The following is a 25441-nucleotide window of genomic DNA, read 5'->3' on the forward strand; positions in this document are numbered from 1 at the left end:
TCGTAAGAGTACTGAAAAGATAGGGTGGTCCAAATAGAATTTCCACGCCACGAAAGTGACTACTAAAAGAGCTCCTACCAGACAATTTCTACATTTGCAACCAATTTCGTTTTGCTCTGACTTGGTATTACTACTATTAGTCTCCTCCCCCCTCTCTTCAAGAAAGCATCTCCTCTACATTTTTCAAAATAAAAAAAGGTTCTCCTCTCCGGCGATTCGGCGGTCCGTTCCGTTGGTCCATCATTTTGCAAACCGTAATTGGTCACTGCTTCAGTCTAGTTGATCGTGTATTTTATATACTAGGTACCCATTTCTTGTACATTAGCGGGATATGTTATCAAAAAGTATTAACGCTATATGTAATGATTTGGTTTTGTTTCCATGTTTGGCGTCCTTCAATTAACTTTATAGTATTTGGTTTACGGATATTTTTCCCGCAGGTAACTGTGAGAAGGGGTGTAAAGCTCCGCAACTGTGCGAGGAGACAATAAGCAGAATGGGGTGGCTTTTCTTTGCTAATTAGAGAAAGAGAGGATATTAGCACAGCCAACCTCAAGCGAGAGTTCATGTTAGAAATTATGTCAGTCTATGTGTTATAGTTGTTAGTATAAATTTGTCCACAGTAGGTAAAGGCAATTGTTCTTAGCCGAAGCATAATTGCAAAATTATTTGGACAGAGAATTTTTTATAAGTCTTTTTATTGTCTCAAATTTGTGTTTCCATACCAGTTTGTTGTGTTACGAGTAGTTTTTGAAATTTTTATCACATGCCTGCATCTGCGTGCAGGAATTTGTTTCATTTTGTGCGGCGTTGGGGCTTGTGCCTGAAGAGGAAGTAGAATTATCTGCCCTAGCTTGGCCGAATTCTTTGTAAGATCAAAGGGCTAAGAAGGTAGAATGCTTGGCCGATTTTTTCGTATAACTTCCTCCCGTTCAAATGATTGTGCTTTTATTTTGTAATGGTAGTTTTATTGGTTATCTTATCTGTGTTTATTTGCCCATCTATAGTTTCAGAGCTAAGATGGGGAGATGATAAATCTACCCCTGCAACACCTTCTCAACTTCGCGAGAGATAAACTTGGTAATCTCCCTAACTCTTTGCTCTATGTACTCTTTTATGGTTTGTTCTTTGTCTACAAAGCTACTATTAGAAATTGGGCTGTTGAGAATTTGTGGTGTTTGTTGTTGTGATGTTTACAAGCAAATAATTACCTAGTATTGACCAGATATAAACTATATCCATAGATAAAGAATATTCTAAAAAATAGAGAGGTAGAGATGGGATTTTTGAAACCCGTTTACTCTTTTGTGGGTATTTTTTTCCAATTATGGATATTAATCTACCTTTTCACAATCTTATTGGGTTCATTTTTACTACAAAAACTTTTTGATTAAAGAGCTGACGAAGTGACAAGCATGCACCTAGCCAAGCAATTCTACTTGAGTATATTATACCTCTCTCTTAAACCTTGAAAGATAAGACTCCACCCCTTCGTGAGGAGTCTGACAAAAGCACGACAGGTCTGCCATCGTCACCTCTGGTTCCACCCTATAGAATTGTTGGTGGAACATTTCTTCCAAATGGGCGCAAGTCTGGACAGAGTTGGGCAGCAGGTTGATGACCACGTGAAGGCTGTCCTAGTCAAGGAGTTGGGGAAAACCCTCAACTTTAAAGCGTCTTCAGCTCCTACCTCTCCACACTGGACCTGAAATCTCGCCACATGTTCCACTGTGGACTGCATGCTTTCTCCGTTAAACGTCTAGAAATCTGGAACCCTATAGCCCTTTGGGAAAGGCGTAGAATCGACTTCCTCAGTGTGAGGATTTCATTACACATGCCTTTCCAAAGGCCTAAAACCAGTTCCTAATTGTGCCATACCCAGGAACATGTTTGGTATTGATGGTGGTTGAGGGCATGCCTCTTGAGCATGTTGGTTCTAATTTTGAGTTGTTCTCTGTGTCTCTGGACCATGGGTGCATGTCAACATTTTTGCCATTTCTAGAACCATGTCCTTCGTGAAGAGGCCTTTTGTCAGGTTCGCTTTGGCCATCAACCAAAATAAACCTCTAATCTTTGTTCATTGAAGGCGTATGTCTGCCTCCAATCGAAATCACTTGGCCTCCTTGCCTCCTAGGTGCAGGGCTACTTGATGTGGAGGTCTGGTAAAAAACTTGAGGAGGCGGCATCGCCTCCTTCAAACTTGTCTGTTCCTGGCCGTTGCCAAAAACACTGAAATGTGGGAATGTTGGTTGTTGAGCGACAGGTGGTAGTCTCTCTTTAACTGTAGCAATCATGTCGTGAATTGCTAAGGTTAGAGGAGCTATGGATTGACTCAGTGACTGATTGATGTCGTGATATATTTCACAACCTGTCATAAACAGGTAATTCTTGACCCTGTCAGTAGCGTCCAGCAGATCTTGAGCACTAACTTGAGGAACGGCTTCCTCCTGGACTCGCACTTCATGAGCCACACACTAAGGGCTGACAGGTGGATCCTGTTGTTGTTGTCCTTTTCTTGCAATAATAAAACCGTTAAATGATTAGGGTCCCACTGGGTGTGCCAAAAATGATTCGGCTCCTTTCACGCGGAGCGATTGCAGGCGTGCTAGGACTTGTCGCGTCCAACGTGGAGGACGAAGATCCCCTTTTCTAACTTCTTAACTAGAGCAAAAGTGTTGCGATCTTAAGGGCAACACCATGAGCGGTTCGTAGTTTGCCACAATGAAATGGATTTAGAATTTCCTAACCGTGTAGGAAAGAAAGGATATATGCGAGGATAAAAACTAATCAAAATCCATTAAATCGGATTAAAAGAGTTGATGGTTACAAGAGAAAGTAGATAAAAAGTACAAGGTACTTGTTGCAAATGGAATGTAAAAGGATAGGCAAACTTTGCTGGAAAGTTTGTGATTTGGTTAAGTGTAGGGCTTGATTGTGGTGTTAGAGCCCTTTTCCCTTCTTCATTTCTTGTTTGTATAGGCTACAAGACTCTTCACTATTTTGAAGGAAACTTTCCCGCCTTCACCTCATGGCGCCATGTGTACCATGCATCAGCTTGTTTGCGGTTTTTGGAGGTTAACGTCATGTTTGATAGGAGGTTTGGGAGGGGAAGATTGGATTAATAATCGTATGAGGCCCCTAATACCTTGTTTGGTTAGACTTTTGTGGGGGGACTAGTTGTCCCATGAGATTGTTAATCCCCCAAAATGGGGGTACTATGTTACTATGAATTCCATCCCTATGATTGAGCAAAACCAGTCTAAAAACTGTTTACACCCGTTTTTGGCACCAAATCTTGGACTAGCGCTGGAGGGCCATTTAATTAAGAATTAATTAAATCGGGCCGATTTTTATGAGTTTCTTGGGCTAAAAATTAATGGGCCACATTAATTTTGTGACTTGAAACAAGGCCCGATTAATTAAAATTCTAGTGGAGCGGGATACGCCGAATACTTTTTCTTCATGGTGATTTATTCGGAGATGTGCACATATGAAAATAGTGGAAATGACTCGAGCATGTTCAGTTTATTCCTACAAAGATGGGAGTGGGCCACCAATATAGCTAACAGTTGGAATATCCCTCCAAAAATGGAAACCATTATGGGGTTTAATTAGAAAAGAAAGTGGCAAGCTTATTGTCATAAACCACGTCCAATTGGTTTTCCAACAACTGCTACCCATGATCTCAATTAACGGCCACGAACTGCTGCAACGTGCATGGAGCATGCGACACTTCTCCAATTCGAAGGAGGCCGTTGATTTCCATGGCTCGGCTGGTGTGGGATTTCGCCTATAAATACAAGATCCGAAGGACAAAAAAGGGTTTAACACCTCAAAACCCAGCGCTTAAACCAAAGTCTTCTCAGCAAAGCACCTATTTTACTTTTTCTGTACCAAACTCAATTACTTCATCAAGAGTTCGAGTTTTTACTTTTCCTTATACCTAACTTTATTATTCCGACATAATAAAGTTCGCCTTTATTTTACGATGTTCTCTACTTTTTCTCACACGGTTTCTAAGTCCACATCGTTGTGGCAAACTACGAACCTCTTTGTAGCCTCACCCTTTGGGTCACACGCAATCGCACTACATACAAAGTCAGATTGAGGCGCCCACGCCTTTCATATGTTGGACGACGACAAGTCCTGGCACGCTCGTGCTCATACTGCACACGCTATTGATTTTCTGCTCATGCCCTACGCGGCGGAAAAGTGGGCAACATCTTTTGGCACATCCGGTAGGACCCCAATTGTTTCAAAGGGTATGTGAGCGTAGCCGCCTAGGGGGTGGGCGCGCGGCGCTCGCGTGACCGAGCATGTGTGGGTAGACTTTACTAAAAACACAATGACCGGCACAACACTGTCAAATACTTGTAATTAATCAAGTATTCAACAAAACTTAGAGTCGCCACTTGGTTTAGGTCCAAGAACCATGAATGACTCTTATGGAAAGGCTTGATCCTTGCATAACCAGAGACGGCCGGGTCCGGGGGCTAAGGTACCGAGTGGGAATGTGTTAGGCACCCACTCAGCCCAATCCGACGATGGCCTCTACTCATCACCATTGGTTCAAATCATCTCTATTCTAAATGCACAAGACTCGAGCAAACAGACATGTAGGTTTTAGTAAACATGTTTTTGAAAAAGGAGTCTTTTGCAAGAGGAAAAATCATTTGAAAACTACCTCTGTCGAATGCAGCACACAGAAAAGAAAACAAAAGCATGCAACTTATGGATGAGGGCCTAGAGATGGGTAGCCCATTATCATCCTGTATCCACAGGTGATGATCAACAGCCATCCTTAGGTCCTCATAAGGTCCCTAGATCTAAACTAGCACACAAGAAAGATTAATCCGCCGTTACGAATGCCAAAAGGGTTCTTACTTCTAGGGAAAGTTACCCTAAAGCTAACAAGCATAGCAAAGGCCTGAATTAAATGGGTGCATGCAACATGTGATATTTAAACAAGACATGCAACTAAACAGAAGTAGGAAACATGTATGATGTGACTGAATTGGACTAACATGCAACATGAACGAATTAGGAAACTAGCTAAAACTGGAAACTTGACTAGATTAGGAAACTTTCCAAATTAGTAAACCTGATCAAGTTAGAAAAGTAACCCGATTAGGAAACCCGACCCGATTAGGAAACTTTTCAAATTAGGAAACCGGGTCAAATTAGGAAAGAAACCCGATTAGGAAACCATATACATTGAGAGGCTACTCATGGATAGACCATGAGGGCAAAACAACTAATTTGTTATGATATAAGAGAAAGAAATGATATTGTATTGAATTGTATGTTCTGTACAAATGAGAGGGCTCATATATATAGTGTGAGCCATGATACAATAAAGGAAAATACAATCACAATCTCAATCACAATCATATAAAATCAGTACAATATAAAATCGTAATAATATATGATTTGATCTAGAATATTCTAATATATGATTTGATCTTATATATGATCTAGAATATTCTAACATCCCCCCTCAAACTCAAGGTGGTAAAGTAGAGACCAACTTGAGTTTGGAAACTAAGTCATGAAAACGCTCAGGAGGGTGCGCCTTGGTGAAAATGTCAGCAGTCTGATCAGATGACGATACTGATAGAAGACGAAGAGTGCCGCTAGCAACATGTTGACGTACAAAGTGACAGTCAATCTCAATGTGCTTGGTGCGATCATGAAAGACATCATTGCGAGCAATTTGGATGGCACTCTGGTTGTCACAACAAAGGGTAGTACCAGTGGAATGGTGAACACCCATATCGGTAAGTAGCCATCGCAACCATAGGAGTTCCTGGGTGGTATCTGCCAAAGCACGGTATTCGGCTTCAGTACTTGACCGGGAAACAACAGTTTGTTTCTTACTGCGCCAAGAGATGAGGGAATCACCAAGAAAGAAACAATAGTCTGTGATAGAACGACGATCGGTAGGATCTCCAGCCCAATCTGCATCAGAGTAGGCTCGCAACTCTAAGGATGAATGAGCAGCGTAGTGGAGACCATAAAACAAAGTCCCTTTGACATAGCGAAGAATACGAAGAACAGCATCGTAATGGGTCGTTCGTGGGGATGATAAAAATTGGCTAACAAGATGAACAGCATAAGCTATGTCCGGTCGAGTAACTGTGAGATAAACAAGACTGCCAACCAATTGACGATATAAGGTGGCATCTGAAAGTGGAGTACCATCTAAAGGAGTAAGGCGAACATTGGGCTCCAGAGGATTTGAGGCAGTCTTGCAATCAGTGAGGCCAGCACGAGAGAGAAGGTCAGAGGCATATTTGGCTTGTGAGAGATAATAGCCAGAGGGATCCGAAGAGATTTAAATGGCCCAAGAAGTAGCTTAGAAGACCCAAGTCCTTCATTTCGAAATGCTGGCTGAGGAGATTCTTGAGTTCAGTAATACCAATACTATCATCCCCAGTGATTATCATGTCATCAACATAGAGGAGAAGGAAAACAGTACCATGCTTAGATTTGCGAATAAACAAGGCAGAATCATGTGGACTAGATGAAAATCCGAATGTCTGAATTGTAGTGCTGAACTTGGCGAACCATGCTCGAGGAGCTTGTTTGAGGCCATAGAGGGCACGACGAAGCTTACAAACCTTGTTTGGAGGATGAGTATACCCAGGAGGGGGCTTCATATACACTTCCTCAATAAGATCACCATTAAGGAAGGCATTTTTGACATCCATCTGATAGAGTTGCCATTTATGGACAGCAGCAACGGCAATTAGACTCCGAACAGAGGTAAGACGAGCAACTGGAGCGAAAGTCTCCTCATAGTCAATGCCATATTCTTGGTTAAACCCCTTTGCCACTAAGCGGGCTTTGTACCTTTCAACAGAGCCATCAGAGCGGGTCTTAATTTTGTACACCCATTTGGAGCCAATGGAAGTTTTGCCTGGGGGAAGATCAACCAAGTCCCATGTGTGAGTATTAGTCAAAGCCTGCAGCTCGTCTGTCATTGCTTGCTGCCAAAGAGGGTTAGTACTAGCTTCACGATAAGAGTGTGGTTCATAATGTGAAAGGATAGTGGAAAAACAATGGTAATCACGAAGATGAATAGGTATTTCCCTTACCCTATCAGAACGACGGAGAGGTGGAGGAACAGTGACATCATTATTAGGAGATGACTCAGAAGGCTCCGGGAGGGAGAAGCCAGAAGATGCAGGTGCAGAATCAGTAGGCAGAACAGAGGCATCTGGGATAGGCTGCGGAGAAGACGTGTGGAGAGAACCTGTATCAAGCTCATCAGGGAATAACTCAATGGACGAGTCAGTAAAAAAAGAGGTGACGTCAGTGGTGCGTAAGTGAAACTTAGAGAGAGAAGAAAAGGTTTTGTGTTCCCAAAAAATAACATGACGGGATATGCGAAGACGACGCGAAATGGGATCCCAGCAGCGATAACCTTTATGTTCAATTCCATAACCTATGAAACAACAAAGACGTGCTCTAGGCTCTAACTTGGTATGTTCACGAGGTTGAAGTAACACAAAGCATGCACATCCAAAAACTCGAAGATGGTCATAATTGGGAGAGATACCATACAACCGTTCATAAGGTGTCATATTGTCGATGACTGGAGATGGAATGCGATTGATGGTATATACAACTGTGAGAGCTGCTTCTCCCCAAAAATATTCAGGACATGAGGCTGAGATAAGAAGAGCACGAACTGTGTCTAGAATGTGGCGGTGTTTACGTTCAGCACGACCGTTTTGCTGGGATGTACCTGGACAAGATCTATGTGAGAGGGTACCATTCTGACGGAGAAAGGTGAGAAAATTGGTTTCTCTATATTCCATAGCATTGTCAGAACGAAAAAACTTTTATAGAGCAAGAGAATTGAGTTTTCACCATGTTTGCAAAGTCAACATAAATTTTTGGTAACTCAGATCGTTTGTGAAATAGATATATCCAAGTAAAGCGTGAATAATCATCAACAAATATGACAAAGTATTTGGAGCCCCCCATGGTGGCATTGGGAGAAGGTCCCCAAATGTCAGAATGAACCAAGTCAAACGGTGCAGAGGAAATAGAATCTGAATTATTGAAAGGTAAAGCAGGTTGTTTAGCAAGTTGACAAGGTAAACAATCAATATTGGTGTTTCTCACAGATCCTAACTGACCACTAGATACTAAAGAACGTAAACGACTAACCGACACATGCCCCAAACGGGAGTGCCAAAGACTCAAAGACGAGATGGAAGAAGCAGAAGCTGCGGACTGAACTAGAGAAGCAAAGCTAGGCGGAAGGTGAAGACTGATGAGCTCAAAAAGGCGTCCTGTCCTACGCCCTATCCCAATGGTCTGCCCTGTATGTGGATCCTGCACCTGGCAACCAGAAGGAGAAAAGAGAACAGTGAGTCCAAGTTCACAGAGTTGACCAACAGAGATTAGGTTTAAAGTAAGGGCCGGTATGAGATAACTATCAGGAAGAGATACATTAGTAGAAGAGACATGGCCTACGTGACTGACATGCATATATGATCCATCAGCGGTATGAATAACAGGCATAGAAGAAGAGGTTGACTTGGGAGAAAAAATAGTGGAATCAGAAGTCATATGATTGCAACAGGCAGAATCAAAAAACCAAGAGGAGATACCTGAAGTGACAGACAGGGCAGTGGGAGAAGATGTACCAGAATGTGAGGAAACCTGTTTGAGGATGGACTCAAGGTCATGCATGGAGATGGAAGGAACATAATGTTCTGGAGGAGAGGGCATATCAAAGGAAGAACCCTCGGCAGCAGCAGCAGCAGTACGAGATGTAGACGATGGCTTGAACTGATTATGAGGTTTGTTTTGACCACCCCTAGCCAAGGAATTGCCCGAATAGTTTGACTGCTTGTAGGGGTTGCCTGAATGGTTTGACTGCTTGTAGGGATTGCCTGAAGGATGTGACTGCTTGTAGGGATTTTTGGGGCAGTCATATTGCCGATGTCCAGGACCAGTCTTGTGACAATGCTTGCAGACCCTAATAGGACACTGCACCAAATTATGATCGGGGCTATGACAATATCGACAACCATCGCCATCTGAACTTGGGATGGTAAAACGTCCAGTGGACTGAGAGGTGACAAGTACCGCGTCTAGATGCTGATGTTGAGTCTTGAGAGTACCAAGACGGGTTTCCTCGGAAAGAAGCTCAGAGATTGCTTGTTCCAAGGTAGGTAGTGGACTGCGATGGAGGAGAGATGCACGAACAGGCTCAAAATCAGTAGTGAGAGCCATGAGGAAAAGAATAAGACGTTGTTGGTCTCGATAGGTGGTAAATTTTTGGGCATCAGTAGCATCATTCCATGCAGGTTCGGAAAGAGATAACTGATCCCAAACCCCATACATCTGAGAGAGGAAATGATTAATAGATTGGCTGGGTTCCTGGCGCATGCGATGAAGATGACTCAATAGTTGATACTGATGGGCAAGACCAGTGGTACTGTATCGTTCTTTCAGGAACTCCCAGATTTCTTTGGCAGGGGATTCGGCATCCTGAAATCTACCAAATTGTAAACTGATAGAGGTGACCGAAGTGTTGCGGATCCAAGTAATAATCTGATGATTCTTGCTGTCCCATTCTTCCAATCGTTCGCCATATTTGTCTTGGGATTCAGTAGCACCTCGGATGGGTTTAATGACTTCGCCAGTAATTACACGCCAGAGTTTCTTGCCTTTGAGAAAGCTGGACATAGCTTGAGCCCAAAGGACAAAGTTTGTGCCATCGAGAGTGACGGAAATGGGTTGAGATGCATCAGAACGGTCCATGGAAAATAGTTGACTGGTATGTGATTCGGAAGGGAAAAAAAGATTCTGTAATTATGGAGTTGGAAACTGGAATTCTGGTTTGGAAAAGTTTGCTTGGGATTCGAACTTTGAAAGTGGGCTTTGGCAGATTATGGTTCAAAATAGCGGTGGGATTGGTTTTGGCAGATTTCGGTGGAATTGGATTGGCTTTGGCAGATTGGTTTTGATGGTGCTTGGATGATGATGTATGGTAATGAAATGGATGGCAGGATATGATTAAATGAATGGCAGTATTGTCTTGGCTTGGAACTTGTAAAAGCGAGGCAGGGAACGTGGATTTTAACGGTGGAAGAAAAAAGAATGATATTGAAGGATGAAGAGAAGGACAACGGTGGGAAGCTAGGTTTACAACCGTAGCTTTGATACCATGTTATGATATAAGAGAAAGAAATGATATTGTATTGAATTGTATGTTCTGTACAAATGAGAGGGCTCATATATATAGTGTGAGCCATGATACAATAAAGGAAAATACAATCACAATCTCAATCACAATCATATAAAATCAGTACAATATAAAATCGTAATAATATATGATTTGATCTAGAATATTCTAATATATGATTTGATCTTATATATGATCTAGAATATTCTAACATAATTAAACAAACGTCATACTAATATGCAACATGCAGGAGTAAAAATGTAATTTGAATTGTTGGGGAAAAATTAGTAGCATAACAACTATAATCAAATAGAATAACAACCATAATCGGGCCATAATGGTATGGGCTAAAAGATCAGGGTACATGCGAATAGCGTAACAATAGGGGTAAAATAGTAAATGTGCATGCGGGCAGAGTAACGACTATGTGGATGCATGTGCGAGTGACCGTACGAACAAAGTAACAGTAAGGTAATCTATTCAAAGAATTAAACATGCAGCACTACGACTAAACATGCATGGAGGGCAAAATAGTCATTATACATGAACCATCTATACCCTAGATTATTATGTATAAATGAAAACTAAGCTAGCATGCAACACGAAAACGAATTAAAAGGCCTAAACTTGCATGAACTAAGCAAAAATATAAAATAAACCCTAGGCATGCGACTAACTAATTAAACTAAGCAATATTTAAATAACAACTAGACTAAACCAACTAGACAATAAAGAAAATAAAAAACAAACGACATATCTTGACTCCACGAGACCAAGCAAACCACCCTCAGAAACTGAGTGGGAATTGAACTAGATTGCTCGTAGGGGAGCAACCTTGATGCAAGATGCCTTCGATAGCCTAACGGCGTGGGGAAGACTATTCTCGAATACTAGGAAATCTCAACTTGCACGAACTTTGAATAAGGCGACTCTGAGCTTTTGAACGAATGCTCTGAGCTTCCGTGTTTTTGAATGAGTTGAAAGCTATGGAGGTAAGGGGTTTATATAGGGTGAATTCGAAAAAGAAAAACTCTAGGTTTTCGATGTGGGATTGCGAAAAAGTACGGAAAACACGGAACCCGAGGCGATGGAAGTCAAAACGACGCCGTGGCGTCAAGTGAAAGCCGGCCCGGCCTTCGTGGATAGCTGGCCCAGCTCCAGCCCATGCTTATGGGCTCTGTGCAAGCCTCCTGCGGTCCAGGCCCGTTCTAGGTTCGTTTTGATGCGTTCCGGGCTAATTTTTGGGCAAAAAACAGTAATGATTTGGGGTAAAAACAAGACTTTGTGGGCTAAAAACGAATGGTTTTATGGATTAAAAAGACTCAACACTTTTAAAAGAATATTTTAAAATGGAACGCAACGCAATTTATAAGAAAGTTTGCAATTTTGATAGAAAACATATTGGAAGAAACGTCGGAAGGCCAACTTTGAACATCCATGCATCAAGATTACTTCTCTAGGATAACCATAATCAAAAGTAACATTCTCATCATTGGGCGGCCGCTTGGCGGGAGGCCTAAGCGTTACGGACTATCAAAATGGGGTGTCTACAGGGTATCACGCCGATTCATTCTCATGTCGATTCAATACGTTGAATTGGACGTTGAAATTCGGCGTCTTGAAGAAAAAATTCGTTGGCATGATGAAAAGGTCGACGAGCTTGAAGACGAAATCTACTGCCTTGATTGTGAGAGGCGTCGACTCAAACCTACACAGGATTGGTTTCATGATGCACTAAACTCCTACAATGATGCAATTCGAAGGCTTGAAGATGAAGATCGCCAATTACGTTATGAGGTAAACCGTCTCTTTAATGCCAAGTCACGCAGCCCTATGGGCAAGGCTGAATTGCATGTTGCACTCGTTCTAGAGCAGGAAGAACAAAATGGAGAGGAGGAAAGCAATGACACTTTAGGGCTTGATCACGATTCATTTGTAATCGGAGATCCCCCTCCTCCCCTGTTAATGAAGGCTTTTTTGGCATTGTCCAAACTGCTAAAAGACATTGTAAGCATAGGCCAATTTTAGGCCTTAAGTGTGTAGAATTGTGCCCACCTTGGATTTCTGGGGCACATCAAAAGCAAGTGTTATTCACTTGGCTTACACAAAAATGCCAAAATGGTGTCAAGAAGGGCTAAGAACAAAGAAAAGTCCTTCATAGGCCAAACAAACACCTCTAAAATGTTCGGCCATGGCCTATCAATCCTTGAGTAGGCCCTATTAGAGTTTTATTAGGCCTTTTCTGCAGAATTGGATGCCTTTTTATTTCATTCAGCATACCTGAAAGTTCAAAGCAGAGGTTCAGACCTTCAATCTATTTTCAGTCCTTCCCAGGCCTTTTCAAGGTTCTATGTTTTCTCTACAACCAGGCTTGGGCATAGGACTCTATTGGTGTAAATAGGTTTTTGCTACAGGTTCAAAGGCCCTTTGAGCTCTTTGTCTAGGTCTGAGCCAATATTACAATTCAAACAGAAGTTCAGACCTTTCCCATAGGACTGAATCACTAGTATGAGCACTCAAAGCAGAGGTTCAATCCTTCCAATATGAGGCCTGATAAAAGACAATATTCACACCCTTGAGATTCAGCTTTGATATAGGAGTGAGCATCAATCAATCACTCTAAATGGCCTTGGAAGATGCAGATTGAGACCTTTATCTCTAAGAGATGCCTTTGAAAGGTTTGTCCAAAGATTGCTAGTAGACTCCTTCCAAGGTGTGAATTCAGAGAATTATGTCAAAAGTCTGAAGGAAACATGGAAAGTGCCTAATGCCTACTAAGTCTATAGGCAAAGCAAACAAAAGAAAATATTCTACAACAGAAGACTGTTTGGATGCCAAAAATAATTTTTTCTTATTTATACACACCTTGATCCTAAAAGTAAAAAATAAAGGCATGAGGGGCATTATTTACACTCGTTTTTTGCACCAAATCTTGGACTAGTGCTGGAGGACCATTTAATTAATTCTTAATTAAATCAGGTCGATTCTTATGAGTTTCTTGGGCTAAAAATTAATGAGCCATATTAATTTTGTGACTTGGAATAAGGTTCGATTAATTAAAATTCAAGTGGCGGATACACTGAATACTTTTTCTTCATGGTGATTTATTTGGAGATGTGCACATATGAAAATACTGGAAATGACTCGAGCATGTTCAGTTTATTGCTACAAATTAAGATGGGAGTGGGCCACCAATATAGCTAACAGTTGGAATATCCCTCCAAAAGTGGAAACCATTATGGGGTTAAATTAGAAGAGAAAGTGGCAAGCTTATTCTAACAAAGCTCAAAAGATTCAACCCCCAACCAAAGCACATTGAAATTAATTGGGCCTTAGCCATATTTACATTGTCCATTAATTTTAACCCAATAAACCTCTAAATTATGGCCTGATTTAATTCAATAGCCCTCCAGCGTTGGCCCACGATTTGGTGCCAAAAATGGATGTAAACAATCTCCCATGTTCTTCATGTTTTCTTTCCCTTTTTCAAGCACAACTCCGTTGCTTTGCCCTACAAAAGTTTATGTTGATGGGATTCTGTTTTGTGTATTAATGTACCTGTTATTTTTTTAGAGAAAATCTTGTTTACAGAGCAGCTGTAAATAAGTGTTTACAGAGCTCAATCTCGGCTGTCCAAAAGTGTTTTGGATGATTTGGATTAAAAATAATTTATTAATGGTAATAGATAAACGAACGGTTGAGATCGCTCAACTCTGTAAAGAGCTGCTTTACAGCGGAAGCAGCTCCGTAAATAAGTATATCTCTATTTTTTATCCATTGATAAGAATTGATTTTTACTAGGAATTTTCATCTATATGGTTGTTTTGTTAAGTTTTTTTTTTTTTTTGTATGGTTTCACAGCAAAACAGGTATAGGGCGGCCACTGTTTCAGTGGTATTCTGAGAGCAATTACTTTGTGTATATTACCAAAAGTTAGGTTTGTCTCCAATCTTCCCTAAGCATGGGCTTGGCCTAGTATATATAAGCTCTTGCGCACCCTCCCCGTATAAGTTTTCAAAGATGAGTTCTACCCAAGGTTTGTATATCACCCCAAACCAAACCGTACTGCCAAGAGTTGCCTTTTTTCTAGTGGTATCCTAATCATTTGTCTTTGATGGGAAAATATTGTGTTGTTTGATTTGAGAAAACTAATTATAATTAAGAAAACAGAAAATGTCTGACTATAGGCGGTAGATGACAAAGAGAATATAACCAAAGCTAAGAAGTACGTAGAAGTACATGCAATACTCTCCCATATTAATATACCAATTATAGATCAAATACCAGTAGAACAAGAAACGTGTCATCTTGAAAAACCTTTTGGTTATAATTAAAGTTGGACCAACTACTGACTTTCTAGTGCACCAACCACCATTATATATATTTTTTTGTTATCTTGGAAAACCTTTTGCTTATAAAGTTTTTTTTTTTTTTTTAACAGCGAAACAAAAAATTTATTTATAAGAAAATAAAAAGATTACAAAACAAAGTTCAAGTTGGCAAGAAACCAGCAGAGTATCTAAAGGGCAAAGCCCAGATCACCAAAGGGATCTAAAAGGGTATAAATATAGCGATAAAGTTCACAAGAAATCCAAAATCCAAATACAGCAATTAAGATTGAAACATTGAAACCCTAACCCAAAAGCAAAAGGCATAACCCATAAAAAACATAGACCTAGCCGGAGACTGACCTATAGACAATATGGGCCAACCTCAATAGCAACCTTACCCACCACCAACCGCAGCCACGTACCTGGAGTGAGACAGTCCGCCACCACCACCGTCCCCGGAGCCCGGGGAACAAGCCCCTGTTGCTGCCCTGAAGAACGGCCCGACCAACCCACCACAGGCTGCCCACCACAATCTGCCCACAGCCACCAACACCACCCTTGACCAGCAACCACCACCGCAGCTCAATACCAAAGGGCCAAAAAATTGACCCAAACCCCAAAGCAAACCCAAATCCACCACAGATCAGACACGGCAAACAGCACCACCACGCCGCCGACCACCACTCCAGACCACCCAAACCGCCACCACACACCAACTACCACCCCTGACCGTACTGACTTTCTAGTGCACCAACCACCGTTGTATATATTTTTGTTATCTTGGAAAACCTTTTGGTTATAAAGTTAAACCCGCTACTGACTTTCTAGTGCAACCACCTTTTGGTATATTTTCCACACAATCAAGGGTAATATTGTAAATTCATGTGAATAAAAACAAAAAAGAGAGTGTGGATGAGGAGACGGGGGAGCTGCTGTCCTTTTAAGGGGCAGCAAAGTGCTGTCCCGGCCAAGCGGAACCCGCTCGGGTCTCGCTTCGATGATCGGAAACGTTCACTTTGTAGAGCTCGTTGAGTAGAACAAGCAAAAATCAGCATGATCGGATATCATTAAGTATCTGATCGGAACATGGATGCAGTGGATTTGATCCAGTGTTTCGAATTCATTCTTTTCAAAATAAAAATGTTCCGATCAAGCACTTAATAATATCCGATCGAGCTGATTTTTGCTTGTTCTACTCAACGAGCTCTACGAAGTGAACGTTTCCGATCATCGGAGCGAGACCGGAGCAGGCTCCACTCGACCGGACGCTGCTGCCCCTTAAACGGACATCAGCTCCCCCACCTCCGTTAAAAAGGGGAGTGCGAAATTCATTTTCCTTATGTTTTATTTATGTACATGAAATTGTACACCTAGCAATGTTGCACATGAACAACTTATTTGATCCAATAACACATCATAATCACAGAAATGATTAAACCAACAAAAAAAATTAATTAACCATAACCAAATGATGACATTGAAAAATGCCTTAAGCCACAATCAATATGAAGTTTTTTGTGCCCTACAGTGTTTTTATTATTTACGGGAACTTTTGCTCTCAAGGTAATTAGGACACTAGCTTAAACAAATTTAATTCATTTTGTACTTTTTAGCATAGAAAGTAGAAACACAGTGACTAGGAAATTCAATATCAATAAGTTTGATCTTAGAAAAAAAAAATTCTAGGTTGATAGTATTATGCATCTCTTGCCTTTCCATAATCACATGATCTATATGTTCATATACAATTGACCAAGCATGATTTTGGAAAATCAAATCTTCAACTAATTTGGAAATTTAAAAGAATCAAAACTAATCTCTAAGAAGACACAAGTTCGGACTATGGATTGGCATCGCTAGTATCGTGTCGAGTTGTATCATTTCGGATTAACGGGTGACACGAAAAGTTAAACGGGTTATTTGTGTTCTTATCAAATTTTTGAGTCACCCGTATTCGTACCGTTTAGTTTTCATGCTAGTGGGGTTGTGCCATTCGTGTTCGTATCAAAATGTGTTTGACCCAAGCCCTCTAACTTTCTATCGTGTCCGTAATTTCTACACCTATTAATACCTCTCTTTTTTTTATAGGCAAAAAAGTTTGAGTGGTGCTAGGGACACACCCACTCTCACACCCAAACACACACCCACACCCATACTCACATGAGTGGTGGGCCCCATATACACACTAGAGTGTGTAGTGTGTGTGGGACCCACCACTCATGTGAGTGGTGGATACTGTTTGGATAAAACCCAAACACACCTAAACGGGCCAAACCCCAAAAAATACAACCCAACGGCATATAGGCCTGCCCCAAGCAAGCACAACCTATCAACATCACTGCCTAAACCATAAACACAGAAACACAACCTCCGCGGTTGCAAAGCAATGACACCACCACTGTCAACAACTGAAATCATACCATTTGTAGCTTTTATGCGATTGGGCTGATTTTTTTACAGAATCCGATAAAAAAATATTTTAAAATTTATAAGTATTTTTTTATATTTTTGTAGGGTCTATAGTGGACCCTACGTAGGCGTATAGTGGACTGTGCAGTAGATCAATGTGGTAAACATAGCATCTCTGATTTTTTTTACCCTTTCTCATCTTTTACGTGTAACGGGACATAAAGGAAGAGCACTCTTTCTATGTGGACGCAAAATTGAAGCTGGTTCACAATTTTTTTTTTTGTTGAGATGATAGAGAAAGCTGGTTCACATTTACGCTATACCCCAAGTACCCCTTTTAACTGTTACACTACACTACACGTGGTTTTCCCAAAACCAATTGGTTTTGTGACGAGCCAGACTACGACCACCGCACCACAGTGACCGTCCACCGCACGACTATTGGAGCCCATTTCGGGTTTCACAAAAATATAAAAAAATATTCATAAATTTTAAAATAATATTTTATGGGATCCTGTAAAAAATTAACTCTAACGGATATCGGTAGATATGCTTTTTGAATTTGTAGGAGCGAACGAACAAATTTTAAAATTTATAAATATTTTTCTGTATTTTTATAAAATCCGAAATGGGCCCAATAACCGTGCAGTGGACCGTACAATGCGGTGTACCTAGACTTTCCGTTTTGTAACTGTCTAGGATAATGACGAGAAAACTGACACATATCAGCACTCTCTCTCTCTTCTCTCTCTCTACTTCCATTGAAGGTTAAAACTTTCTTCGACGGTTCGACCTCTCCTCTCTGCGTTTCTTCTGTGAATTGAAGTTGCAGCAAAGAAAAAGTTGCAACATTGAAGGTATGCTCTCTCTCTCTTATTGCTTATAAATTATACTTAGAGCCCGGAACATACGCGATGCGTGTGTAAGTCGAATTTTCAAAACATTTGTATGAATATGGAGCCAACAATAATTGGAAAGCATTTTTACAAAAATATTGAGAAAATTTGACTTGTACACGTATCGCGTGTGTCCCGATCTCTAGTATTAACCCATTGTAATAGATAAACAACAATTAAATTCTCAAAAAATCAATCGAATGATTATATACTGTAGTAACAATTAAAATTTATATACATATTTATACATTGCCAAGCTAATCGCCACTGTTTTGCTAACGAAGCTGCTGCCACCGATTTTGCCACAATATAATACCTAAGTACTTTTCAATAAGATTTCTTAAATTAATTGTGTTAGCTCTCACGGAGAACATCCATTTTGAACAATAGATGCCTATCTTTACTATCCACATAGATTGTGAAGTCGAAACCTGTCATTCGATAAAGAATATAGTGTTACTTACAAAATTTCCTGAACAGTTTTCTTTTACAAATATTCTAAAAAGAATATCGAATAAATAAATTTGTTTGTTACCTGTTGTACATCTGTCGCTTCATCAGTCATAACACGAAAAGCATAAATTACCTGTTGTACATCTATTGCTCCATCAGTCATAGCATGAAAAGCATTGTATCACTGCTTTTCTTTGCACATTTTCAACTAGAAAGAATGTTAAATATAATGAAAGAAGACAAAATCTAAAATGCCCATTAACCATGAATTGAAAAATCCTAAAGACAGTCTTTGTAAGGAAATGAATGAGTATAGTAAAGAGGTACATAACTGCACTGGATCAGAACACACCTGCACTGGATTGGGACGATCATCCATTAAGTCCGATAGACAATTGACGTCGAATCCACCGAAATCGGTGCCGGCCGTCAGATCCTCCAAGTTCCAAAACATCGCCAAAACGAAACCACGCCGGAACACACACAAACAAAAAAACCGTAAATTTACTCCGACATCTCCAAACCCTGACAACAGTCAAACAAACCCCAACAGCACCGGAAAAAAAAACTACTTATATGTAGAAAGAGGAGAGAGAAAGTTGTATCTTTCTTGTTGTAGGGGGAATGAATTTGGGAGAAAGTAGGTTGGGGGGTTTTTCCTGCCTGATTCCTACTCGCTGGCACTACAAGAAAAATTGCATTGGGTGACGAATGAAAATCGTCGCAAATTGTATGTTTTTCGTCACAAATAATAAAGGTGATGAAAAAAAATTTGTCGACTAAAGGTTGTCGAGGATTCCTACCTGGTGACGAAATCTATTTTTCGTCACCTATAGTGCCTTTTGGTGACGAAAAATTTCGTCACGGAAAAATAACTTGGTGACGAAATTTTCTTCGTGTCACAAATTATTCCCTTTGGCTCGTCAAAGGTGACCCATTGGTGACGAAATTTTTCGTCGCGAAAGACATTCTTATATGTGAAAAAAATCTCACTTTCTTGCTCCTGCGGGGTTTCGAACCCGAGTCTCCTAAGTTTTGCACGCAATCTTTAACCAACTACACCACACAAACTTTTCAGCATATGTTTGAAATATCTAATATATAACACATACATTGAACATTAAAATATATTTTGAACGACATTTTGAACTATTAAACATTAAAATTAGCAATTTTAATAAACATGAAAGTCGCAGCTCTTTATGTTATTATTCAAACCCAATTTTAATTATCTCAATCGGAGTTCTGAGCAAAGAGTTATGCCCAAAATATATTTGGTGACAAAGCGTAATTCATAAATTTCGTCACCAAAGGATAAATTTTTCGTCACTGAAAACGTAAAAAGAAGACGAAAATATTTTTCGTCTCCAAATTGGTTCGTTTGGTGACAAAATATTTTTTCCGTCACCGAATAGTTATCTTTGACGACAAAAGAAAATTTCGCCTCCTTCTTTACTCTTTTGGCGACGAAAATTTTATTTCGTCGCCAAAATAGGAGCATTTGGTGACAAAAATATCTTTTTCGTCGCTAAATAGTTATAATTGGTGACAAAAAAATTTCGTCAAGGAAGTTATCAAAACAGTGACGAATTTATTTTTTTGTCGCCAAATATACTCATTTAGCGACGAAATTAAATTTTATCGCCACTTTTTCGTCACTAAACATACTTTTTCTTGTAGTGTGGAAGTCGTTAAGGAAAGTACAAACTTATAATGGAAATGAATGACATTTGGCAGATTCCTTCACAAAATAGTCGCTCTGAGTTCTTTCTTTTTTTATGCCAGATTTTTTGGCAATCTTATTCTGTGAAAGTAACCGGTGAAGAAGGGATGAAGCAGTTGAAGGGAAAAGGGGTGTACTCGAACGTGGGTATGTGTAATCAAAAAAATAATAATGTGGGTATGGCAGTTGCTGATACGTTTTTACTTTGGCACCCCTACGGTGTTGTCCACAGGGGTTTTGAAAATCAATTTTGTAAGAGGGTATTAATGCAAAGGAAAATGGGAAAGACTACAATACACACTTTTTATTTGGGTGTGTATCATATGCACCCCAAAATGTTATGAATTGTAGATAAAATGTTACAAATCGTATTGCTAAAAAGTTACGAATCGTATAAAGGTTACGAGAGACACTAAAATGTTATGAATCATAATGAAAATGTTACGAATCGTACTACTGAAAGGTTATAAATTCTAGAACAAAAGTTACGAAACATAATAAAATGTTATGAATGAACTATAAATAGGTAAATATGGTACACTCTTTTTAAGGGATGTGTATTGTAGACTTTCCCAAGAAAAATATATGACAGGGGAGACACCCAACTGGTACTCCCCTTTTATTTATTAGAAATAGAAAACAAACCCTCACATAGTGTAAAATTTTAATAAAATAAATACGAGCATTTTTACTGTGCAATGGGTGTGGTGTTGGTATCATCGGGGTTTGAACCTCCACTTGGTGTTAGAAGGGAGAGCGAGATATATATCAGTGGAGTCTGCGGTCACCATTGGTTTAACTTAGTACTAGAACTATTTGGATTCTCACCTAAACATGAAATGTTTTGATGTATATAAGCTGTGTATTATAATAGATGTAGTGATTTTATCAAGAGCAAAGGTCGAGGCAAAGCCAGATGCAGAAACCCCAAAGGTTGGGAGAGAGGCAGCATAATCCTCCTTTTTTGATAAATGCACTTCATTTTTTATCCTTTAGAGAATGGTTATGTCTAATTTTCTCACTAAAAGATAAGAAGTGGAAGTGGAGTGCATTTATCAAAAAAATGGTGTAAAAGTCATTTCCGTTATAATATTCTTGACAAATGACATTCACAATCTTTGTTTAGTCTCGACTACCTTTCCGATCATCTTTGTCGTTCACAATGGCAGTGTTAACATCATTTGCATTAGTACTTCTTGACAGTCAAAATTAAATTAGACTCGAAATGTTTTCACTAGGAAAACAAAAAAGTTGACTCAAATGCGTTATAGTAACTTGTACTTTTATTTACTCAACCAATTAGTGTGATGACAATCATTTCAACTTCCATTCACATGAAGTTCATGCGAATCGCAGTTTAAAGCTTAGCTGTGATGGAGGCTGACGAGGAAGGCAGTTTATCTGCGGAAAATGAGTCATGGACTGGAGCTCACCATGCAAAATTAGAGCCTTCGAAGTCAAATCCAGAACTGTCCAAAGGAAAGGCCCCCGAATCTTCTCATCCAATTAAAAAGGGTATCTCATCTGAACAGGTATCATACACATTCAGTGTATTACGCCTTGCAAGAGAAGCACTAAAGGTGATGCGAAAAGCTGAGTTTTTGATACGGAAGAAGGACTTGTTTCACCTTGTCTTATCATACCCTATCACGGATTCTTCCAAGTATTATGGGGACCTTAGTCTTCAAAACAACTGTTTCTCCAAAATGAACCAACTCGTCAGAGAATTGAAGGCTTTGGAATCAGAGATCAATAATGAAAAATACTTAGATGAATTTGGTGGGTTGGTCAATAAGGGAGTACACATGGAGCAATTAGATAGGTTGATGAACGAGATTGCGCACAATCTTCGGGCAGCTGAAAATATAGTGGCCAAGTATGATTTTGATCTAGTAGCTTATATACCTCGAGCATATTTTGAACGTTCACATAAGGGGGGCGAGTTTGGGCTAACTCATAAAACCAGTGTTGCATGTGTAGTCCCAGACGAAATGGTGACTTTGGCCATCAATTCTGCTATTAGGCAGGTTTCGGCATATGTTAAGGCAGAAACTTTTCAAAAAATCGGGATTTCAGGGAGCGGAGGGGACAAAGTAGCCAGAGCAGTCATGGATATAGCAAGGATGAGACAGAATGGCAGTGTTGTCCTCCGCATCTCTATCTGTGGACATGACTGTGACAAAGAGGTAAGGCAGAAAATCGCGGAGCAGATTCACGTAATTCAAAAAATTGATCACATCTTCAGTTTATCACTAGATCAGTTACTACCTCACAACTTCTTCCTGCTTGTGGAATGCCTCGATGGACAGATGGATCTACATGACTTAAGACTCCCTGATCATGGAGTCGTAGTACTTACGACTCAATCACAAGAGGCTTATAAGATCATGGATGTGGATGTGGAGGTCAGAATGGAGGACCATCTGTTACCATGGGACCTATTCTGTGAAAATGTGGAGCGATCACTTGTTGATTCTTCTTCAGCTCTCCAACGAATGGCCATCGAGTTGGTAAAAGAGTGCCATTGCCACCTACTTGCCGTCATTCTTCTTGCTAGAGCCTTGAAAGATGTGACTGATATCCGTGTTTTGGAACCTGCGCTTCAGAGATTATCATCACACTTGTTTGCGATGGAAGAAGGATCGAGCCAAGTCATGAAACATGTGTTGAAACTCATATGGGATCAGAAGGATCTAACGACAAAATATTGCATTCAGTACTGCACAAGTCGTCGTTGGAAACAGGGACGGGGTTCACCAGTATCAGAATGGGTCTCAAGTTACTTAGTCGAAACAACAGAAGAAGGGGAAGGTATTTTGAAGGATCTTATCGGTTCCTTCTTGCTAGAGAAATTCGGCCCCCGGTTTTTTATGCGGAAAGAAACTAAAGTTGTGCTGAATGAGTATTTTACATCCTATCTGCCTAGTACTTCTATAAGGCGAGGGGGGTTAGGATTGATTAAGACTCCAACCGTTGGAAATTATACCAAGGAGATTGAGTTGCACGACAATAAATTATCTGAGCTACCAGAGAACCCTAAGTGCCAGACTCTCAGAAAACTATGGTTACAAAACAACTGCGATCTGATGGAAATTCCTCTATTGTTCTTTGAAGACATGCCTCTTCTAGTCCGTTTAGACTTATCCCACACCAACATAAAGTCCTTGCCACCTTCTATTTCCAGATTGGTGTCACTTCAGGAGTTCTTTTTGAGAGGCTGTGAACTTCTCAATGAGCTGCCACCCCATATTGGAGCACTCCGGAAACTTGAGGTTTTTGATCTCGAAGGAACTGAAATTATGTATTTGCCCAGCGAAATCGGTGAATTAATCAGTTTGAGACGCTTCAAGGTATCTCTTTGTAGACGTGCAAACTACTATGGAGAAACAAAGCAGACAGGCATTGCAATCCCGACAGAGGTGATATCATTATTCCCTCAATTGGAAGAACTAAGCATTGATGTGAGCCCAGATGGTGAGTGGTGGGATGATGACGTAAACCCAGATAGTGAATGGTGGGATGCTAATGTGAAGGCTATAATAAATGCACTGAGTAGCTCGAACGAGCTGAGGATCCTCAAGTTATATCTCCCATCAGTTGAATTATTGCAGCAACTTATATATGAGCGCAAAAAATTCATGTTTCTGAATTTATCTGATTTTAGATTCATTGTTGGTCGTTGTCAACAGCGCAACATATATCGTCTGCCAAATGGAGTTGAGGAGAGATACTATATATGGGAGGAGAAATTTAAGAAAAGCCTTAAGTACATAAATGGTGAAGGCATGCCAAGTGATGTTACTGAGGCACTCAAGCATGCTTCTGTGCTTTTCCTGGACCGGCATTGGACTGTCAAGGTCTTGTCTGAATTTGGGCATGAAAATTTGGCTAAACTGAGAAGTTGCTTGCTTGTGGAATGTAATGAGCTTCAAACCATAGTTGACGGAGACTATGAATGTCTGAATGAATCTATATTTGACTGCTTACACCACTTGAGTATTCACTACATGAAGAACTTAGAGAGCATTTGGCAAGGCTCAATTCCTAAGGATTCACTATTCAGTCTAAGGTCCTTGACATTGCACACTTGCCCAAAGTTGATCACCATTTTCACGCCAGATATGCTTGGTAACCTCTTTTCCTTGGAAGAGCTAATAGTGGAAGACTGCCCCAAAATTCACAGTATAGTGACTCAAGAAGATGAAAATGTGCAATCGGGTTGTTTTTTGAAATGCTTGAGGAAGATAGCACTCCTTGACCTACCTCAATTGGTTACCATTTCAGGCCCTCTATGCCTTGCTGAAGAAGTGGATAGTCTTTTCGTTTATAATTGTTCGATGCTCAAAAGTTTGGATACTGCGGAATCATCTCCAAAATACCGCAAGATCGTTGGAGAGAAGGAATGGTGGGACTCATTAAAGTGGTATGATTCCAAATGGAGCAGAATGAGTCAGCCAGCTTTTGAGGAACTTAGAACAGATGAAGATTTCATGGATCAATTGGTAAGAGATATATACTCGCCGATGGACTTTGATTCCAAATGGAGCAGTATGACTCAACCCGCTTTTGATGAACTTAGAACAGATGAAGATTTCATGGATCAATTGGTAAAAGATATATATTCGCCGATGGACTTTGATTCCGAATGGAGCAGTATGAGTATGACTCAGCCAACATCTCCTAAAAGCATTGGTAATCTTATCTTTTCACCCACTAAAGAGATATGGTGGATCTTTACATCTCCTAAAAGCATTGGTTTTACCACACATTCTCATAAATCTTGTGTTCTGATCACTCTCTGAATTCTGAATACGCATATTACACGTTCACAAATAATAGGTATTACTCATTTGTGATTTTTCTCTATTTTATTTGTACCTAAGCAGAGGGTCTTGAGTCCAGAACACTTTCCTTTACTGAAAAAGAAAGCATCGGTACCACTGGTGAGTATTTTGATATTTTCTTCTTCTTCTTCTTTTTTGAGTTTTGGTTTTGCTTCATTCATACACTGCACAGAATGTTGTAACAATAATAGATGATGATCAATTCAAAGTCACATAAGGGTCAAGCAATTAGTATCCTGACTCGGCAATCGGAGAAATACCCGCTGCACCATATATTAAAGAGTTGTGCTTAATTTAATGTAGCCCTACTTTAGGAGGAATCAATGGTTTATTAATTGATGCATATAGGAGTATCTTGCATCGATATATATATACTATATGTTTGCATACATATGCAACATTAATTTGATAATTGGAATTAAACTGAAGAGCTTAAGTTTTGATGATGCTTTACAGAATCCTACCAAGACATGCTTCATTTACAGAGGCGGAGGCATATGGACACAACGGGGGGCGGCCACGAGCTGTCATGTAGGACTAGGTATAATTTTTTATCTCATTTTTACTAATTTGACTCC

The 25441-nt window shown here is 40.1% G+C and overlaps 1 protein-coding gene across 1 annotated transcript; it reads left to right on the forward strand.

Annotated features, from left to right (window-relative positions):
* Positions 1–150: 150 nt before the first annotated feature.
* Positions 151–25432, forward strand: LOC131307084 (uncharacterized). The gene is made up of 6 exons (XM_058333501.1): positions 151–303; positions 787–891; positions 1014–1080; positions 21376–24711; positions 24906–24962; positions 25320–25432. Exons 4-6 carry the CDS (start codon positions 21393–21395, stop codon positions 25430–25432), a joined length of 3489 nt encoding a protein of 1162 aa, XP_058189484.1. The 5' UTR covers positions 151–303; positions 787–891; positions 1014–1080; positions 21376–21392.
* Positions 25433–25441: the final 9 nt, after the last annotated feature.

This window comes from Rhododendron vialii, chromosome 11a (genome assembly GCF_030253575.1).
Source record: "Rhododendron vialii isolate Sample 1 chromosome 11a, ASM3025357v1".
Lineage (NCBI taxonomy): Eukaryota > Viridiplantae > Streptophyta > Magnoliopsida > Ericales > Ericaceae > Rhododendron > Rhododendron vialii.

Bases quoted from the DNA above. Each gene is read 5' to 3' on its own strand.
- LOC131307084 (XM_058333501.1), top strand. From the start codon at position 21,393: ATGGAGGCTGACGAGGAAGGCAGTTTATCTGCGGAAAATGAGTCATGG. The intron at 24,712-24,905 runs GTAATCTTATCT...GTACCTAAGCAG, and splicing joins AACATCTCCTAAAAGCATTG to AGGGTCTTGAGTCCAGAACA. The intron at 24,963-25,319 runs GTGAGTATTTTG...GATGCTTTACAG, and splicing joins AGAAAGCATCGGTACCACTG to AATCCTACCAAGACATGCTT.